The 18,863-nt window shown below is 41.5% G+C and overlaps 1 protein-coding gene across 32 annotated transcripts in view; it reads right to left on the bottom strand.

Moving 5' to 3' along the window:
- adgrl2a (adhesion G protein-coupled receptor L2a) overlaps positions 1-18,863 on the bottom strand; it is a 102,423-nt gene that overhangs the window by 59,480 nt on the left and 24,080 nt on the right. For all 32 annotated transcript variants that reach the window (XM_031864165.1, XM_031864164.1, XM_031864163.1 and 29 more), the window contains one exon: positions 11,475-11,659. In XM_031864165.1, the coding sequence (XP_031720025.1) occupies positions 11,475-11,550 (76 nt within the window). In that variant the 5' untranslated portion in view covers positions 11,551-11,659. The remainder of the gene's footprint in view (positions 1-11,474; positions 11,660-18,863) is intronic.

Here is an 18,863-nt window from a genome sequence, read left to right as displayed (position 1 = left end):
CCCCCCTTTTGGTGTTAAAGTGGGCTTATTTAAGCAGAAATTTACCCCGTCAGAGACTCTTTTTGCATGAACTCTATTCCGCATCCTCAACCAGCACATGTAGACACATAAGCCTGTACAGGAAATGCCATCACTGCACAGAAAAGAAATGTGATCCTGTAGCTTAAAACGTAATTATTTTACTGCGTTAAAAAACAAAACATGGACAACAGCAAAGACGGCGAGCCAACAAAGGTTTATGTTTTCTTCATTCTAATCCGAAAGAATTTGGACAAATACAAGGCATCAAGTGTTGCTGCCAGACAAAATGATAATGCACTGCACCAGCAGGAAAACACAGCCTCGTCAAATTCCATGTACACTTGTATGTAAATCAACCTTAAGGCCTAATTAAGCTCTATGGGGCTCATCAAGGTCATAAATCCCCTTTTTTTCATAATGCATTATTGACTTCACATCATCTGCACATGTCGGCTGACTGCACTCGCACAAGCACCCAATGTCATCTCACTGTCTAATATCGGATAGCCCTGGGGCCAGGCGTGTGTGTATTTGTGTAAGAGAGAAGGGGGAGTGCTTGTTTTTAGGTCACACAAAAACCAAGGACTTATCTTCTGGTAATGAAATGGCTGTGATGACCATCAAACAGTAAATTTTGTCCTTGACAAATGGTCACTGGTAGATTTGAGCCTTAAATTACAATACGTTTTAAGATTATCAAGGACAAATCAAGACTTTCAACTAAATATAATCTGGAAGAAAACATCCTCCAAACCGACACGAAATTAAGAAATTATATAGAATGGAATCTTACAGTTTAAAGTGTGCAAATTAATATTGAGCTGACTACTCTTTAAATGTGTTTTATTTGATTAGCGGTGGACTGATCCTATGAGTCATTCCTGAGGAGAATTGACATAGTGCAGTCCCTGCTAGGAGTCACAGTGCCTTTTAGCGGCTGCAAGCTCTTTAGACCTCATTACTCAGCCTTATTAGTGATAAAATTTCAGAAGATATCAAACGTGATAAGGATGCGAGTCATTTGTTTTCCCTAAGACCTCTCAGAATGGATTTGCTATGTGATTGTCAACTTTTCCTCTGGTCTATATTATTTCCAAAGTTTCCATTACAAATTATGTAAAAAAATTGACTCTTGACACATTGGGGATAGCCCAGACTTCCTTCTCTGCTCCAATGAAGCGTTTGATGGTCCTCGATTCAATAAAGGAAGCATTTCCCAATGGGTCACCAGTGGCAGTATACACAAATGAGAATGCTCCATCTGCTTGGTTTGCATTCCCAAAGTGTACTTCCTCAAGCAGACGACAGCAGTGGCTCCTCTTCCCGAGACTCATGTGTATGCATTTGTACCACATTATTCAGCAAGTGCTTCAACTGACCCCCACCTGGCATTTAAATTCCCTGACCAACTGGGTAGTCATGCCCTGATGACACGACTGCTGCTCCAACTGAATTGTTTATGCAGCTCTTATTCAGACGAGACTGCAGTCTTGCTACCTTCCAGGTTAGGTGGATTGTTATGTGACACAACACTACTTTACTCAGATACATAGCCTCCTTAGCTTTTGTCTCCTCACTGGACTCACTCAAGGTTATGCAGATATTCTGCACACCTATTGAGTATTTCTCTGACAAATGCCACACAAAGCAAAAAATAGTGTTTACTTAATCTTTTTTTTGACGAAAGAATTCTTTCTTTTCTTTGCTCAAGGGACTATTATCCTTCGATTTCCTGCGGTTCAAGGATCTCATAATACTTGGAGAGAAAGCTGGCCAAGCGAAAATTGAATTTTACTCTTGTTTCAATTCATCAAGGATTTATTGGCTGCCATTCATTATAATCCAGAGACTGAATATTATCTTGATGACCTTCCGTCTCATATGCTTTTTTTCCCTTCAGTGAACTGATTGTTATAACATTCAAAAGAAGGTTCCCCCCAACATTTTTTATGAAAAATTTGGTTTAACCCCATTTGAATCAATTCCACAGACTAAGCCTGCTCCACTCCTCCATCTGTTTTCAGCCCTCACATGTCACAGCAGGAGCATTTAAGGATTTATCAGAAATCTCTCGTGCTTATTGGCCTTAATTATTGGTCGTTGGCTATTTAAAAATAATTTGGGGACTTGTGGTGTGTGTGTGTGTGTGTGTGTGTGTGTGTGTGTGTGATGGAAATTAGTGTACAAGAGCAACTATTAAGCAAGAGGCAATGGTCCAGTTGTGCTGAGTCAGTATTATAAGACGACTTAATATACTAAGAGGGTTTGATTCAAAATGACTTATCATTTGATATTGATTTGTAAAGTCTCAGCAGTTGAAATCCATCTTTGACTATTATCTATTTTCTTCAGCCAATTATTTACTTGAGAGGGGGGGCTTAAGAGCAGAGGTCCACACCCTTGACATACGGACGCACTCAGGGGTCATAATGACTCAGGAGGTCAAAAGCCGAGTCACACACGGACAAGTCGTAGCGATCTACCAGAGTACAAATGGCCCGACCTGGTGTATGGTATGTTTGATAGCAAGTAAACCCGCACTTCATGACTTCTTTGGTACAAATGATGACTTACAAATATGGGGCAATGAGCTAAAACAATTGTATTATTGTCTCACAGCATATTATAGCAGCCTGGCTTTGGTCAAGCAGGTTTTGGACAATCTTCACTGCAAAGAAAAGCCTATAAGAAGTTTGAACGAAAGGAGAAAATACTGAATGTATCAGTAAAAGTTAACAAGCTTCATAAATGGGCACTCAGAGTTCCTTCAAAAGGCCCTGGTTCTAAATCCTTTATATTTATGGGCGTAGTTTCACCACCCCTCGTTTACAGGAGCCTCTTCAGGATTTATAGCTGCTCTAAATCAGGACTGAAAGCAAGAGGACAAAGAGGATTCCACAAAGGGCAAGCAGGGATATCTTCAATCTGACTTTCAAGCATAAACTGTAAAATCTGTGAAATCTTAAGCCTTTGACAATATTATGTTCCCTTAACAGAATCTGTCATTACCAGTTCTACAATCAGTTTTCATAGCATGGCATCCAAACCATAACCACTCTTTCCCGTGCTTCAGTGAACAGGCCTTTCAACAGCAACCTCACAATGAAAATGATTACATACCCCCTGAACACTTGTAGATTGTTGTTGTTTACATTGAGTATTTCAGCTGATGTGGAATGGAAAACTGACAGGCATCAGTCAATGGGTTCATAAATAGCAGTTGACAAAAGACCACTTCAATAAACTCATGCCTCGGCTGCTCTTGTTGCTGAAATCAGATGGTGCCGAGGGACTAAATTGCTTACATTGATAAAAACATGTAATTCACAGTATGAAACAGCATGCACAGTAACAGTAAATTGTTGGCATCTGTCTCTAATCTACAAAAAAGGCTCAGGCCTATGTAGGCAACTAGTTAATATTGCAAGGCTGCACTCCATGTGACCTGAAGGCTGCAGTCTAATCACCTTAAAATTCCACGGTATTACAGCAGCAAACAGGAAACCAAGCCGCATTTGCCCTTTGACCAGCTGAGCTGGCTCATTTGTCTGGCGCGAGGTGTACTTGCTGGTTCCTGTTTGAAATACCATCTACAGTGGATAATCAAAAATACTCTTCCAGACTTCATGAGCAGTTCTTGCGTGAGGTCTGTCTGCAGTCCTTGATGTCCAGTACACAGGCTCTTCCAACATAAAGACATTACAGAACCTAATAGCCTGTTGTAGTGCTTCCCATTAATGACCTAGACTGTGGCGGCCCACCGTCTATTTTGTTCCGCACCATGTTTCGTAATGAACCTATAATTTTTTAACACTTCTCAACGAGTGGGCTGGCTGGCCGGCTCTCTCTGGGCGCATTTCCTCCAAAGCGGTGCGCAGTGAACGGCTCGAGTTCGGCTCGGAAAGTGAAGGTCAGCTTACAGCACCCCAGGACTTCGCCTCTTCCCGAGGCTTTGAGCTAAGTGCTCTGTGTCGGCAACCCACCTGACCTGTCTCGAAACACTGTCCCCCTCTCGTTACAATGCTTCGTAAGTGTGACTTCTTTCCATATTTATACAACCAATGTGTTAATTATGTGACGATGATAAAGTAAAAATCCTGCATTGAAAAAGTACAAAAAGTGTTAAAGTACCAAAAGTAAAAGTGTCATCATGCAGAATGGCCCTTTCAAATGATGGGCCTGTAACATTGTACTATATATAATTATTACTGTGTTCATCACTTTAATGTTGCAGCTGGTAAAGGTGGAGCAATTTTTAACTACTCTGCATATTTATTTATTTATTTACTGATAATAGCTCACAGTTTATTAGTTGATTTATATTTTATATAACTAATGAATAATAAATAATGAAGACAGACAACTATTCACGCTCATGTTCACACCTACAGGCAATTTAGAGTTGCCGATTAACATAAGCTGCATGTGTTTAGACTGTGGGAGAGAGAGAACCCACACTGCCACGGGAGAACATGCAAACTCCGCAAAATTGTACTTAAGTACAGTACTTGAGTAGCCAAAATGCACTTAGTTAGATTCTACCACTTCAAGAACAAGAGCACAGATTTGTTTACAAGAGCAAAAAGTTCTTCATAGACCTAGCCTCCTAATCTGCTCTCAAAGTGCACCAGATTGATGCCTTTCACTTTATAATGTAGAGAACGTTTTTGCTGGGGAGCAACACTGTGTTTACGGGTATTTTCTCAATACACATGCCTTTTGCACTACAAGTTAAAGACGATTTTTTTCATTCTGCCACAACAGGTAGCAAATAAAGAACACAGGAGCAAACAAAAACTTTAAAACTGGAGGCATATCTCTGACAAATTGAAGCCTGCTTATCCAGAAATGCCCACATACTGCTTGTCACATCTGCCACGGCCCGATCAGAGACAACCAACAAAAGCACAACACAATAAACGTTCCATGAATAACAGGTCTTTGGTTATAGACCACTGCACTGGAGATTGATAAGTCATATTTGTTTTTTCTGTATTTGGGATTCAGAGAGGAGACTCGATGGGTTATCAGTACATATTTTGTAGATTGTTTGGGATATACTTGTTAGGGGCCCACATGTTTCTACCTGAGCAAGAACAAATTGAGACAAAGCATGACGGTAAAGCACAAGGCAGATAGGGACATGTGGGTAGATGACTAATCTAGGGTGCCTGAGATCCCACCCAGCGAGGGCCTTGTGAGACCCGTGTGAATGCCCATTATCCACAAAGATCACCACCGAGAATGATGAGAGAAGGTAGGTTTCACACTAAGTCTGAGGCTCTGTCACGCTGAACCACTCTCCTAGACAAGTTTGAAACCCAATTAGGAACCATGTTAGAGGTTGAGCACCATGTCGAGCAACACAGTGCTGTTGTTTTGTGAGAGAAGTCTGCAAGACTCATGACTTAATTAACCAAATGGCCACATCCTTGCAAAAGAAAAACACATACAGCTCAGGAACCTTGAAATGAGTGAGAAGTAAGGGGGTAAATAGCCTCATAAAATACCACTTACAGTGTCCGTGCTATAAGTAACACATGTAGAGTGGCACTCGGAGTTGAAACAAGGCACCGTGTCTCCCGTCTGAACTGCTGCAACCGTGTCACGGCCGAGATCCCACCAAGAGTTATGGACGGCGACAGCCCACAACAAACTAATGATGCTTCCCAAGGTTATCTCTGCATAAATAACCATTACGAAGAATGCTGATGCAGCAGCCCTAACCCACAGACGCATATAATAGGTCACTGGGATGGAGTTAAAAACCATTGGCAAGGGCAATGAGTTAGTAATTATGAGCTCCATACATTCTGGGTTAGTGGAACATCTTTTAACTGCCTCGGTGCCAGGTGAAGGGGGGGGGGGGCTTTTTTGGGTAGGAGGGAGGAGGGTGGCATAATGTCAAGAGCTCTGCAATGCTCTTGCATGACAAACACCAACATGGAGCCACCAGTGACAAAGCCCTAATCCAGAAAAGCCCTCCTTCCTTTGCTGGAAATCCTAATGAGGATTTGAAGTGCTCGGCAGGGAGGAGACCCGGGGGCTGTGGTTACACCTTGCCACTGCTTGCTCTCCCAGTCATTGTCTCCTTATCTCCTTATTGGCCAAGCCTGGCTGGCGATGAAAGAGACATGACAGCACGGTGGGCCTTCGTACACAGGCCCCACGCCTGCCTGGCTCCACGGGAAGCCAGATTCCACAGTCTGCCACAAACATACAGGATGACATCAAGCGGGAGGTAGGAAAACAAAACCGACAGAAGTTGTTGACTAAAGACACATGAGACAAAAGAAAGATTCCCCTTTAGCCTTAACTGTTTTAGTGCCGTCTCCAATAGAATCTTAACAGGCAAATAAGTGTTTCATATAGTAATTACCAAAGAAATGATTTGCTTCTTTTAACAAATTAGCTATGGGCCAGCCTTTTCAAAGTACCTTTAATACCAAATGAAGTGGTCAGGGAACAGGAGTGTGGCGCCGCAGCGGGGTACTATTCTTTTCCACGGACACAACTCTGGCACAAATGAGTCCTTCAAAGAACAAGCCTACAGCCCACGGTTCTACACATTGACATTTGACAGATAGTATTTTGAATTTGTCTCTTCTCTCAAGATAACATGCACAACAAAGCTGCTGAGAAAGAGGCACCTAGTGGGAAGAATAAAAAGCAGATTCTTGGTAAACACAGATATAGTATCTTTGCTTTTGAACAATAGTTAGAGTTACCTGCTAGATACTTATCTGCATACCATGACGGCTATCAGCCTGCCCGAACACAATTAAGTATGGAATGAGTGCAGGAGGTTCTCAGAGCGGAACAAAAATGAAGGAATGTCCATTTTCAAGACTTTCTATAAATATGCTTCCATGGTTACAAGAAAAGGCTAGGAAGAGCAAATAGGTGGTGGCACGGCACTGGGAGGTGCTGGATCCTGTTCTCGTAGGTTCGGACTCACAATAAGCCCTGGGCTTTTACTTCCAGTAATTACATTTCAGAACACCGTGATTGTCTATTTCACTCCATTCACTTTGAGATGAAGGCTTTAAGTCTCTTCTCTTTTCCTTTCACATGGTACAAAAAGACAACTTTTAAATGTGCCCTTCCCTGTTGCCCTTGAGAAACCTCAAGTACTTCAAACATTTCAAGCTTTGAGGAGATACAATAGTGTGGTTTCAGGGTCTACGGAGGGAACAGAAATTCTCTGTGCCAGACTTGTTGAAACAAGTTCTGCCACTGAAACGCAGCTTTTATATCATGGCCAACTCTGTATGTACCCTTAAACTCACAGGCCCCCTAGTCAGAGAATGACAACATGTAATGGAGAAAACAATGACCGTTGTACCTCTATAGAGCGTGGTTGTTTACTTATTGTAAAGCACACTGTAACACCCGCACCGCCATATGATAAAGACGCTCGTCACATTATTTTGATCACTGATCATTTCAAAACCGTAAAGTTGATCACAAGTATAGGTAGAACAACACCAATGTAACAACAGACACATTTTCTACTGGTATATTCTTGGCACTCGGTCGAGCTTGTTGCAAAAATTGCCCTCCCAGCTCTTGACACAGAATCCTTGCTCTGCTCTCTAATTCTGTCTCACTGTAATTCTAACAATCTTCTGGAAAGCCTTTGAAGAGAGCGTGTGCCTGAGCTAGGTGTGAATTGTTATTCTGTTGCTGATACAGACAAATCCCTTCAACCCCACCAGACTTGACTAAATTATTTCAGAACATGTGAGCCAATTTAACCATGTGTTTGGTGGGGCAAAATCACCTTTGGTTTTTTACATTTTGCAAAAAAAAAAAAAACATTATTACTTCATAAATTACACCTTCATCTCATTTTTGTTGGGTTGCTATGGTGACATCCGCAGAGGATGCCGGCAGGACAAAAGGAAATAAACCTGCAGCTTCAAAGAAGATCACTCTGAATGCCTGAGGGCAAACTCGTGGTGATGCAAAACAATATCAAAGCAGGTCAGAGTACAGCAGTCTGATTAAAGTGATAGACAGAGATGTCTTGTACCTCCTCACCTATCTCTCATCTACCATCAAGTGCTCATCTGGGTTGAAAATGACTCAATAAAGCAATGTTGTGTAGTGAGATTTAAAGGGGCAATCCAGCAATTTAGTATTTCACAACCATACATTTGAGAACCTGCGAGATTTTAAAAAAAGGTTAAAATTGATGCAGCATCCTGTCATTTAGTCCCTAAACTACAATAGAAACTGGATACAATCCTAATCCCTAATCCAACTCATTAATATATATTGTTCGACCCTCCCTGCCTGTTAAATACCCATGTCACTCAAACTCCACACCCCCAGTTTGTGATGCAGACTTAACTTTCTTAAAAGAAATGAGCTCCATGATGGCATTATCAGACTTTGAAAATCTCCCTCCAGAGCAATAGAAGGCATGATGCAACTGGTTTAACAGGCTGAGTAGGGCTCCGTGTGATGAGTAAAATTGGTGCCTCTTAAATTACTTTAACGGCAAATTGTAGAATTTACACTTGTTGACCCTTTAAAACTGGGAAAATGTTTGAATTGTATGTTATAACCAAAACCCAGATGACATTAAGTCTCATATTATCATGTCAATGCTGATCTTGATATTGATTACAGTACCTATGTCACTCCTGGGTTTTTCTAGGATTACAGACATACTGCAAGAGTGCCGGCTCAAATGTATGTTACGAGAACAATCACAGTGTGTAAAACTACCTGCATTATAACAGATAATGATGAAAGTTTTAGTAGTTCTAAAAAATAATGAATATTGTTTTAGCAGTTGTAACATGACTGTAAAGAAATAGCTATAAAGAGAAGCGGCTCATAAGAGGGACGGGAAAAAAACAAACAAATGATATCTCCAGTAAAGCATGGTTAATTCTATACCATATCTTTCGGTTCAAAAGCTCGAGGTCCCCCCGGGTTCCTTTGATATGTATAACACTATGCCATATGTATGGTTTATGTATATATATAGCATAATTAAAATGGTACGCCAAATCAATTTTAGGAGCTAATGTCACTTGCTAGGCTGCAGGGGTTGTGGATGCATACAAGCGATTTGTTTTCAGACGTGAATAAAATAATGAAAATGGGAGATGAAAGGCTTGAGATGACAGTAAGTCAGCTGTGCAAATCCAGATTACAGTCGTGTGGAGATGTCGAACCGATGCAGTAGTAAGTGAAGAACAGGGCATGTATTGTATAGAGGGAGAAGAGAGAGGAACACAAACCCCCACAGTTACAGTTTCTAACTTGGCTGTGAGTATCTCTTCCTTCAAATACTACAAACAAGGGGGAAACAAAACCAAATTTAAGACTATTTACAGCCTTCCACAAACCCATTTAATTCAATTATAAAAATGCATTAAAAAGATATTAGGGGTAGACGCAGTTTAATGAAGCATGTTTACTTGGGGATATTGTTTGTAATGAACTGTTTCTGGACAGCTCTCTGTGGTTGGCCAGGGGAATGGGAGGGAGGAAAGGGCGGACGGGAACCAACAAGTGGAAGAAAGGTGAATGACAAATCTCAATAAATGGGTTTATTCCTTTGTCAGTTTAACTCCTTCTTTCCTTCTCATTTGGACTACGACTTTCCTCATGCACTACCTAAACCTTTACTACTGTGCAATGAAAATGAAGTTAAATATAATCTACAGTCACTGCTCACTCCCTCTGTTTGCCTGGGGAGTGTCAGCTCTTAATCACATGTCACCTGTCAGCAAGGAGTCTCATAAAATGTACAAATGCCACATGACTTGAAATGCTTGGAACCCGTTTTTCTTTTGGTTTTCATTTCGCAAACATTGTGGATACTATCTGGTACTTTTTTTAGTACCACCTCGGTCAAGGTCTGAAGCGAGCTGAGTCAATACTAGAATGTGGAGTTAAAACACTGGGGACCACAGATTAGTCAGAGCGAGTCGTCACTAGCTCGGCACAGGACATCCTTCACAAACCAAGCTACGGTCAATTAACGGTCGCAAATTTTTTTTTTTTTTAAATCACTCAACCCAGATTTTAACGGCAGCCAGCAAAATGATGTTGTAGACTGAACGGATTCAGCGAGTGTCAGGTTGAAAATGATATTACAGCAGTTTCACACATTGTCACACTATTTCGATTAGCTATGGATTCCACCCACACTGAGGGGGTACTATCCGCAGTGGACAACGAAATAGAGAAAAGGACCTAGTACCAAGATTAACCTTATCGCTTACCATTTGGCAGATGCACCCTGACCAACCATTAGGAGTTAGCGGTGTAATGCCAAGATCTTTCACTGGCCTCCCATCTTTCAAACACTACCAAGTGAATTCTATGAAGGGCCTGGTGAAAGCAGAAACCGGAGACAGAAACTCCGGTGGTGACTTTTTTTTCTCCTGCCCCTTAAATATGTTTATTTCTACATACCTAGGCCTTGAAATTGCAAATGGTTATCTTCGCATGAGGTTTCTGAAATGGTACGTCAAAGCTCCGACATACAGGATATGGAATACATATGTACAACCACTTTTATGTGATTTTCTTAATCCACTGAAGCCTATAGAGACCAGCATTTAATTTATAAAAGATCAAATCTAAGCCAGATAATACATAGGAAACGCATATGGTGTGACTCATTATAGTGTATTAGGCATCTTGCTGAATCAACACCTTCCAAACTTGAATAAATAATCTTACATTACTGCATGTTTTTAAAAATGAGCAAAGCAGGTATAGTGAACAGTTGGCTGGAGCTTCAACAGTTGGCACCAACAAACCCAATCTGCAGTGACGCTTTTGATACATTGCACTGCAAAGATGCCAGTTTATTCTAAATCTAATCTTCAAACATCTAAAGTAATGCACCTCCATTCAAACACTAACATGTACAGGATACAGTTGATGAGATATGGTTTGAATGCATAAATCTTGTAATTACAAGACAGCTGAGAGTGATTTAATCAAAGCGAAATGCACTGTGATTAAAATACATTCAAGCTTTATATGTTTCGAGGTGTGAAATCTGTGTGCGTCTGCCATGAGACGAAACATCTTAGCGAGGCGTCTACAAATGGATCCAGCTCTGATGCCACTGGGAACAACTGACGCTTTCAAGCAGAAAATCTCAGACAAATCACAATTTACCAACTAATGAAACCACTCAAGATTATCCCCCATCCGCCTGTGCCCACTGTCCTCAGAGCAGCATTACTTACGCAAGCACCGCCTGCACTCAGAGGAGCATTGCTTTGGCTTGAGTCACAATTTCACTGCTCATGCTATATTCCTCATTAAAACAATAGCAAAGAATAGTTTAGGGCACTAGCTGTCTTTGAGTCTGAAACAAAACTCATTGTAAATACGCTATGAGAACACTGGCACGAGAACATATCAGTAGGTTTTCAGAGAACACAAAAAACAACAGTTTCATATGTACTTACCCTCTGTGGAGTGCACTTGGGCTAGTGTGATGAGAAACCAGCAGAAGGTTTGTAGTCTCAGCAGGGAGCATGCCATGGCGCCCGGCGTTGATGGTTTGTGGCAGGTTTGTGTGTGACTAAAAAGCTTCTGATTAAAAAAGTCCAAGCCAACTGGTCTCAGAGATGCTCATCATTGGTCCTCTCACCTGTGGAGCAGACGAAGAAGAGTTGTTCAGTTCAAGGATGAAATTTATTCCACGTGGTGAGCTGTGTCCTTGTGTGATTTCACAGAGGAATTCGCCCTGTCACACACTCTTGCCACAAGGCACTTGATGCCGCATTTACATTCCGCTGCAGAAATGTGTCAAACTGTAAGCTGTGAAATGCTACTAACCCACGGAAAGCCACTAAAATAAGCCTGGAAGGTCAATAATCCTGAGAAGGGAAATCCCTTAATGGGTGCTGAATGCTAACCATTTCACAGGCAGGGAGGGGTGGGACCAGCGTAGTCATCTAACAAATAAGACCCGCCTCAATCCATCTTCTTGTGATGCTAACCTTTGTCAGGGTTGTGTCAAATTATACTTTCTCTACCTTTTACAAAGTACACATTTATACCTTTTTCTAAACATTTCTAAATATTTCAATTCTGTAAGATTTGTACTTTCCCACAACACAAGTTAAGATATCAGTAAGGTTTTTAAAGTGTTCACCGTGTGCTGAGACTTCTCATTACAACAATGCACTGGATTGTGGAACAAACAAAAGCTTTTCCGCAGATAGAAATTTCAAATCAGCCCTTGCAGTAAAAATTCTGTCGACTCTCCAGAAGAGTTGCATCAGGAACTGACCAACTGTAAATTGATGCGGAATCATAACAAAGGAAATGTTAAATTAACTAACAGTAACATTAAACGCTAAAAATAGCCATGGTAATTGCTTGGTGAACATTAGCCAAAAAGCTTTTCATCCTGCTACAGCCCTATTGGTTTGCATTAGCTTGGTCCTAGTCTGAGTAATAAATGGAAAAACTATTTTATAATAGCAGTGGATGTGCAGTACGTCTGTGGTCAAACACTGTTATTTTTCGAATGTCTACATGGCTATTTAAACATCCTCTTTTTATAATTAGTTGCATTATAGTGCTTTTTAAGTAGAATTTCCAAACTATTTGCAGTTCCCTTTCACTTCAGCAGAGGTTCAAATGTAACAGTACTTGTATTTGACTTATGTTTTGTGACTCTTTCCACCCCCGCGCCCAAGCCAAACAAACAAGTAAAGAAACACTCCCGAGCAAATGGTCATTTCTCTCTGTTTTGACTGACCACAAACCACCTCATCTCTCCTTCCCCAACACCCCCACCCCCCTCCCTCTCCCTTACATCTCCACAAACCAGAATTCCTCTCTCCCCAGCCAGCTCATCCATACCTGTCCCTCTAGTGCTAGTTTGTTTGAATGTTTGTTTTTGCTCTCTTTCGCTACAAAAGCAAATGGCCTCCTCCCTGTCATGGATACAGTGCTGGAGCTGTGTAGGGCGAAACCTAATGCCTACCTGCGCGCCCAGGCATGCGTTTCACACTACTAACGGCTCCCTTTTGTCTGTGTGTTTACACTGCCGGGCTAAGCTCACTCCTCTCACTCCCATGAACCCTTAGCACATTCACCATGGGATATGGCATCACTCTGGCAACAAGACACATAGGACCCCATTAGAAACTGTTTTTTTCTTTCTTTCTTTTTTAGCACATTCAAAAACAACATGCCATTTTCTTGTGTGTACACAGCATGCAATTGTTTGTTAAGATTCAAGGGACAGTGTGTGTTATCCATCATACTAGCAGCAAACGAGAGAACTCAACTGAAAAGACGGTGAGAAATGCTGTTTGTCATGTACAGTCAGAGCAGCACAAATCAGCTTCGGCTGCCTCCTCCACTCTGGAGAATATCCACGGCCTGAATATTCTTTGATCTGTTTTGTCTGAGTTCTCAGACAGCGCAATAATTCATCGCCGAGAAAACATGCAGAGCGCAGACATTAGCCAACAAAGTTGTAATTAAGCCTGCCATAATCAGCACATCTAGTATGACATTACGTCTCACCTGAGACCTCTAATTCTAGAGCCATTTAAAAGAGGTTAACAAGAGCAGAGTACATGCAGCCGCAGTGTATTTAGCTTCTATGGAATAATACGCAGTCATGAGACTCGACAAATGAAAGATAACCAGGGAGACCAAGTATATTGGATTCTATTGGATTTCAACAAAACCCTAACCCTGATCAGTGCATGTGGCACCAATTAAGTTTATCAGGCAAGTGGCTACAACTAATCAGTCTCCACTCAAGGTCCATACATGTATAAATAGGCCTTAAGCAGATTGTGTCCGCAATAAAGCTGTATTTAGTGAGCATATACTGTAGGCTTAAGGAGCTTCATCCGCGCCAAAAAAGTCTGACTGTGTTGTCCACTTAGACAGACAATACTTGGATCACACACACATTTACATGCGAGTGATAATAATATGATTTATATTATATAATATTAAATGATTTTGTGGTGCACAATAACCCAACTTCCCCAGTTATAAGTTTACACGAGTTGTTTGTTATCTAACTTTATGTACAGCCCAACAGGAAATAGTAATATAGTAGGAAAATGGAGAGACATCTTTGGTGGTGATTGTTTTTAACATTTTACAAAGCAGATTCCCAAAGGCACAACCACTTGAGGTGTTATTTGTTGCATTAAATTAATTTAGCTGTCGCTCGGAAATATTGGTTTCATTTCCCCACCATCCCTTGTCGCTCTTTCATGAAATATGGTTCCCTTTTGCATCTGTTTCACTCTGTGACCTCTGCGGTGCGTGCAGTGAATGAAAACACAGACACTATGGGATACATACCTGCCGAGTGCAGATTCAAAGACTGATGCTATGCCTACTTGGCTTACAACCTTGACACAATGCTATGTGACAAACCCAATTCAGAGGATTAAGTGTCGTATACCTAAAACTCGATTTAACACTAAAAAAATCTTCTGTCCAATCACATTGCCTCCTCAACCCCAAATCTATGAACACAAGGCAGTACTTTGCTCCTCAGTTTTGAAATGAAATGAAATACCATATACCTGAGCATCACATCTGGAACAGGTTAAAAGTGTGCATTTCAGTAAATGTGTGTCTCCTTGGTGGCTAGCCGCTGTTTGTGTTTACATATGGAAACAAACTATAATAAGTCGCAGCCTGAGATAACAGCATTGAATCAATATGATTATTCTTGCTTCCCTGTCATCTTTGCTTTGTGTAAAAAAAAAAAAAAGGCGGCGTGCTCAACAGACCTCCCGTGTCAGAATGCCGAGACAAAGACAAAATGCCGTTACACAGCTTTGCCTCCAAGGCAGTCGAGAGCCCCTGCCATGAAAGGAAATGCACTATGTAGATCCCTAGTACATGGGGATGGGTGTACTGTAAATCGATGATAACAGTCATATACTTTAATATATTTTGTATCATGCTGTGAGTGTTTAACATGCTGAGACACCAAAGGCACAGACTAAAGGGAGACTGCCGTTCTCATTAAACGTGCTGAGGTCTTCCCTCACAGCTGGGGGTTTCTTTTCTCTCTCCGCCTTGAAACAGAACCTGACGGCGATCATACCCTGGCTGTTTGCTTAAACAGCCCTCGACTTGGGTGTGATCTCAGAACAGGTTTTTGCTTCTGCAAGAACAAGTTGTTGTACTGGGGTTTGGATTTATTATTATTTTTTTGGTTTGGGGGGGCAATGGAGGGACAGATGAGAAGAGCATCATGATCAACATTGCTGCTTCTACTGCACCGGACACACAAAGAAGGCAATTTTCTGTGATTGTTAAGCAAAGATTGCTAAAACGTCAACAACCATTTCACTGATTTAGCTAAATATGAAGTCATTGCAGGCATGTGTTTAAGTACTCTGAGAAATGGAGAAGCAACAGACGCGTGGGCCCAGAGGCTTTAAACATGTGTGTGCCTCATATATTCCCAATACAACAGAATGCTTTATAGTTAACAATTGAGGGAGAAAAATGGGAATTGAAGGATCCAAGTTGGCCTTCTTAAGAAAAAAATAAAATAAAAGGCAAAGTAACTGGAAGGAAGGGGGTTATTAGAATGGAGGGGAGGGGGGCTGATTGAAAAGGACAGTTTGAAATTTGAATGCAGCGGGGGTCTGAAAACAAGAGGCAGATGTCAAAGAATGCCGGGCTCCTTAGACAAAGTCCCTCTCTAGCTGTTAGAGGGCCGCAGGAGAATAGAAGAAGAGTTGCGCCATTCTATAAAATGAGGTCTGGGAGAATGGAGGGGGACCAAGAATAAAGAACCTGAGTGGGGGAGGGGGAGGGGGGGGGGGGGGTCTGGTTACAATGAAAGATTGACAGCTAGCAAGTCTTGCTTGACCCTTGAATTAGCCCCTGAGCTTTCAACAAACCTCAAGAAAGAGTTGGGATGTTAATTGTCACGGAACATCACAGGATGCAATGGAAGGGAAATATGGGGCCGGAGATTCACTGAAATGTAAATCAGGACCAACAGACCACCACATGTTGAATGGAGGGAACACATTTGGTTTCTATTGGGTTTTCCCAACAGCATCCTCATACATGAATTCATCCGTACCATAAGACTCCTCTTATCTCTGTTTCTCTTACCCACTTTGAGGGAAAAACTGAAATACCTGGGGACAAGGGGCTCCGTCACAGAACACTCAGCCTCAGCTGTGGCGGAAATATATTCCCCAAAGAGATTGTGTTCCTGCTTTGACACTGCTGAAGATGTACAATTTGCAAGCATAAATCAGAAAATTTGCACTCCAGAGGGGAGAGATTGGGCTGGTGATCGGATGAGTCTGGAGCCCCACTGAGTCAGATGTGGGGCAGTGAGGAACCAGAGGCTGACCCCTCTGCTGAGGGAATGATTGAGAGCAGTACAGAGCCAGAGGAGCTGAATGACACCCGACAAAACACTGTGTGACTGCTTGTGCCCCAAACGCAGGCCCTGACCCTGACAGGAGCTCAGCCAGAGAAATACCAGGTCAAACACACATGCTGCGCAACAAGACTGCTTGGCAAGTGGTGTGTTTGTGTGTGTGTGTGTGTGTGTGTGTGTGAGGGGGAAAACATAGCAAAGCATGAGGGTTTTTCTGAGGGCTGTCCTCGACCAAAGACATTGTAAGTCAACTTACGCTCATACAATTCTGTCAACAAATCCATTAGTTGATTTAAGTTTCTCCGCAAAGAATCTCCGCAAAGCACCACTTTAAATCTCGTGTTTACCAAGGATGTGCTGATTGGTGTCTTAAAACGTCAAGTCATTCACCATGAAAAAAAACGACTCGACTAAAAAAATCTTCGTCGACTAAGACCAAAGCGACCGATTTAGAGCGTGGTTTATGCTTGCCGAAGTGAAGACGCATGAGGTGTGTTTGCCAGAAAATGACATCATCGCGGCTTGCCTGTCAACTAGGCACATGCTGCATGCACACTCAGAGCTTTTCAAACATGACTGTCACCGATAGTTCACTGATAAAAGCGCTGTTAACATGTCTGAGGATTTTACAAAGACGGCCAATTCGTTTTCAGATGCTTTAAAAAAATCTAAATTTGAGGAAATATTTTGCCAGCTGAATCAAAGTGTTTACAAGTTATTCAACATTAGTTACATAATTGATTAATTCATTACAGTTCCTCCTCGGCATTGTGGGGGTTGGTTTATGGTGTTTTTCCGGTAATATTCGTTGTCTTCTTCACAGGACATTTTGTTTGAACAGGCTCTGTTAATGCTGTTGTAATACTCTGTATAAGAACACCTTAAGCAAATAACAATATCTCAAATAGTTCAAACATATTATGGCCAGAGATGTCTGACTAGAAAGGACATCCCTTGTAGTTAAGACTGTATTTCAGAAACACAGTTACTTATCATTTCCAGGTATTACCTAACTCATTTCATCACCTGAGAGTACATAAAGCAATTGTTTATGAATATGTGGATCATAATGTTTGGATTAAATAAATTATAACCTCGCTCTTTTGCAAGCCACACTTCCCCAGAAAATATAGTGGCATGCGAGTGAGCCGGAGCGTGTGACATAAGCGCGGCGCTTGTCATGCTCATTGCTCTTAGTGTTTGCACCACAGATCATTTTTATGAGCCACTCAATTAATCGATTAGAGTACCCCCCCCCCACTGGTCAGGACATATGGCTACTAAATACAGCAATCATGGGCCAAATGCTGGACCACTCCAACTCATCAATATATTTATGGAGACCAAAATGGAAGCATTGTCAAAAACTAAATCGTGAGATGGAAAATAAAAATCTATTTCAGGTGCAGTTTTAAGTAAAAACCATGTCTGCCAGTGAGTGTTCCCCAATTTAAAATTGCCGATATACAATGTGTGTTTATTGTGAGTTTCACATATGTTTCTCTATCCCTGGCTGCTACACTGCCCTCTGCCTGAGTAGATCCTGAATCCATAGCCTCATAATCACTTTAGCAATGCAACAAAAATCCTATTAGCGCTGAAAGATACCTACACCTGTCTGTCCACATGGATTATAGCCAGATGATTTGCCACGGTAACAAAGTTTTAATACAGGTTCCATACATTTTTTGTTGTAATTTTGATGTTTGACTGGGAAGTGAAGTGGATTATCTCAAATGAAATTTCAAAATGTCATTTCCACTTGCTGATAGCACAAAACTATTCCTTTCAGGTCTGTTGCGATAAGAATGATTCAGCCAGGGCCGTTAAACAGGGTCTTTGCCAAATGTTCCTCCGCTTAGGAATTAATAGGCTGACATTAATACAGTTAGATAAATAGGAAGGTCAGGAATGGGAGCCCTGCCATTATATAGGCATCTCATGGTGATGGTACCTGCCAATCAAGTCCAATAAGTCCTTGACACAGGACGGTTCACCTTGGAATACACAGAGTGCATGCAATATGTAGTGTATACTCTCCGGTCCAGAAACCCAATCCAGTTATTACATGCACATAAATACTTTGCAGGGTTTTTTGGTCAGAGACACCAGAAAAGAAACATTTGTTGTGTGATCCAGTTTGCCATGACTAAATTAGTCAAAATAAATCAGGGATTACATAAACTGAGCTCGGGCAGTTGGCCAAGACTCTCCCAAACTCATCTTCTCAATTTCAAAATGAGTGCGAACGTTCAGCGCTCATGGAAAAAAATAATACAATGTGCCCGAGTAAAGTCAAGCAGCTGGACAAAAAAAAATGAACAACTGAGCATTCACAGCAAAAAAATACTAACGAGTGTCAAGTAAAAAGTGTGTGAGTCATTCATATCGCCTGAAACTGAACTACGGTGAACAAAGAAACAGATGAGGTCAGAGATTTGCTCAT

This window comes from Anarrhichthys ocellatus, unplaced genomic scaffold, assembly GCF_004355925.1.
Source record: "Anarrhichthys ocellatus isolate YVR2014 unplaced genomic scaffold, GSC_Weel_1.0 scaffold30, whole genome shotgun sequence".
In the NCBI taxonomy this organism is placed as follows: Eukaryota; Metazoa; Chordata; class Actinopteri; order Perciformes; family Anarhichadidae; genus Anarrhichthys; species Anarrhichthys ocellatus.
The sequence above is the reverse complement of the archived record's forward strand: the minus strand, read 5'-3'. Positions and strand labels throughout refer to the sequence as shown.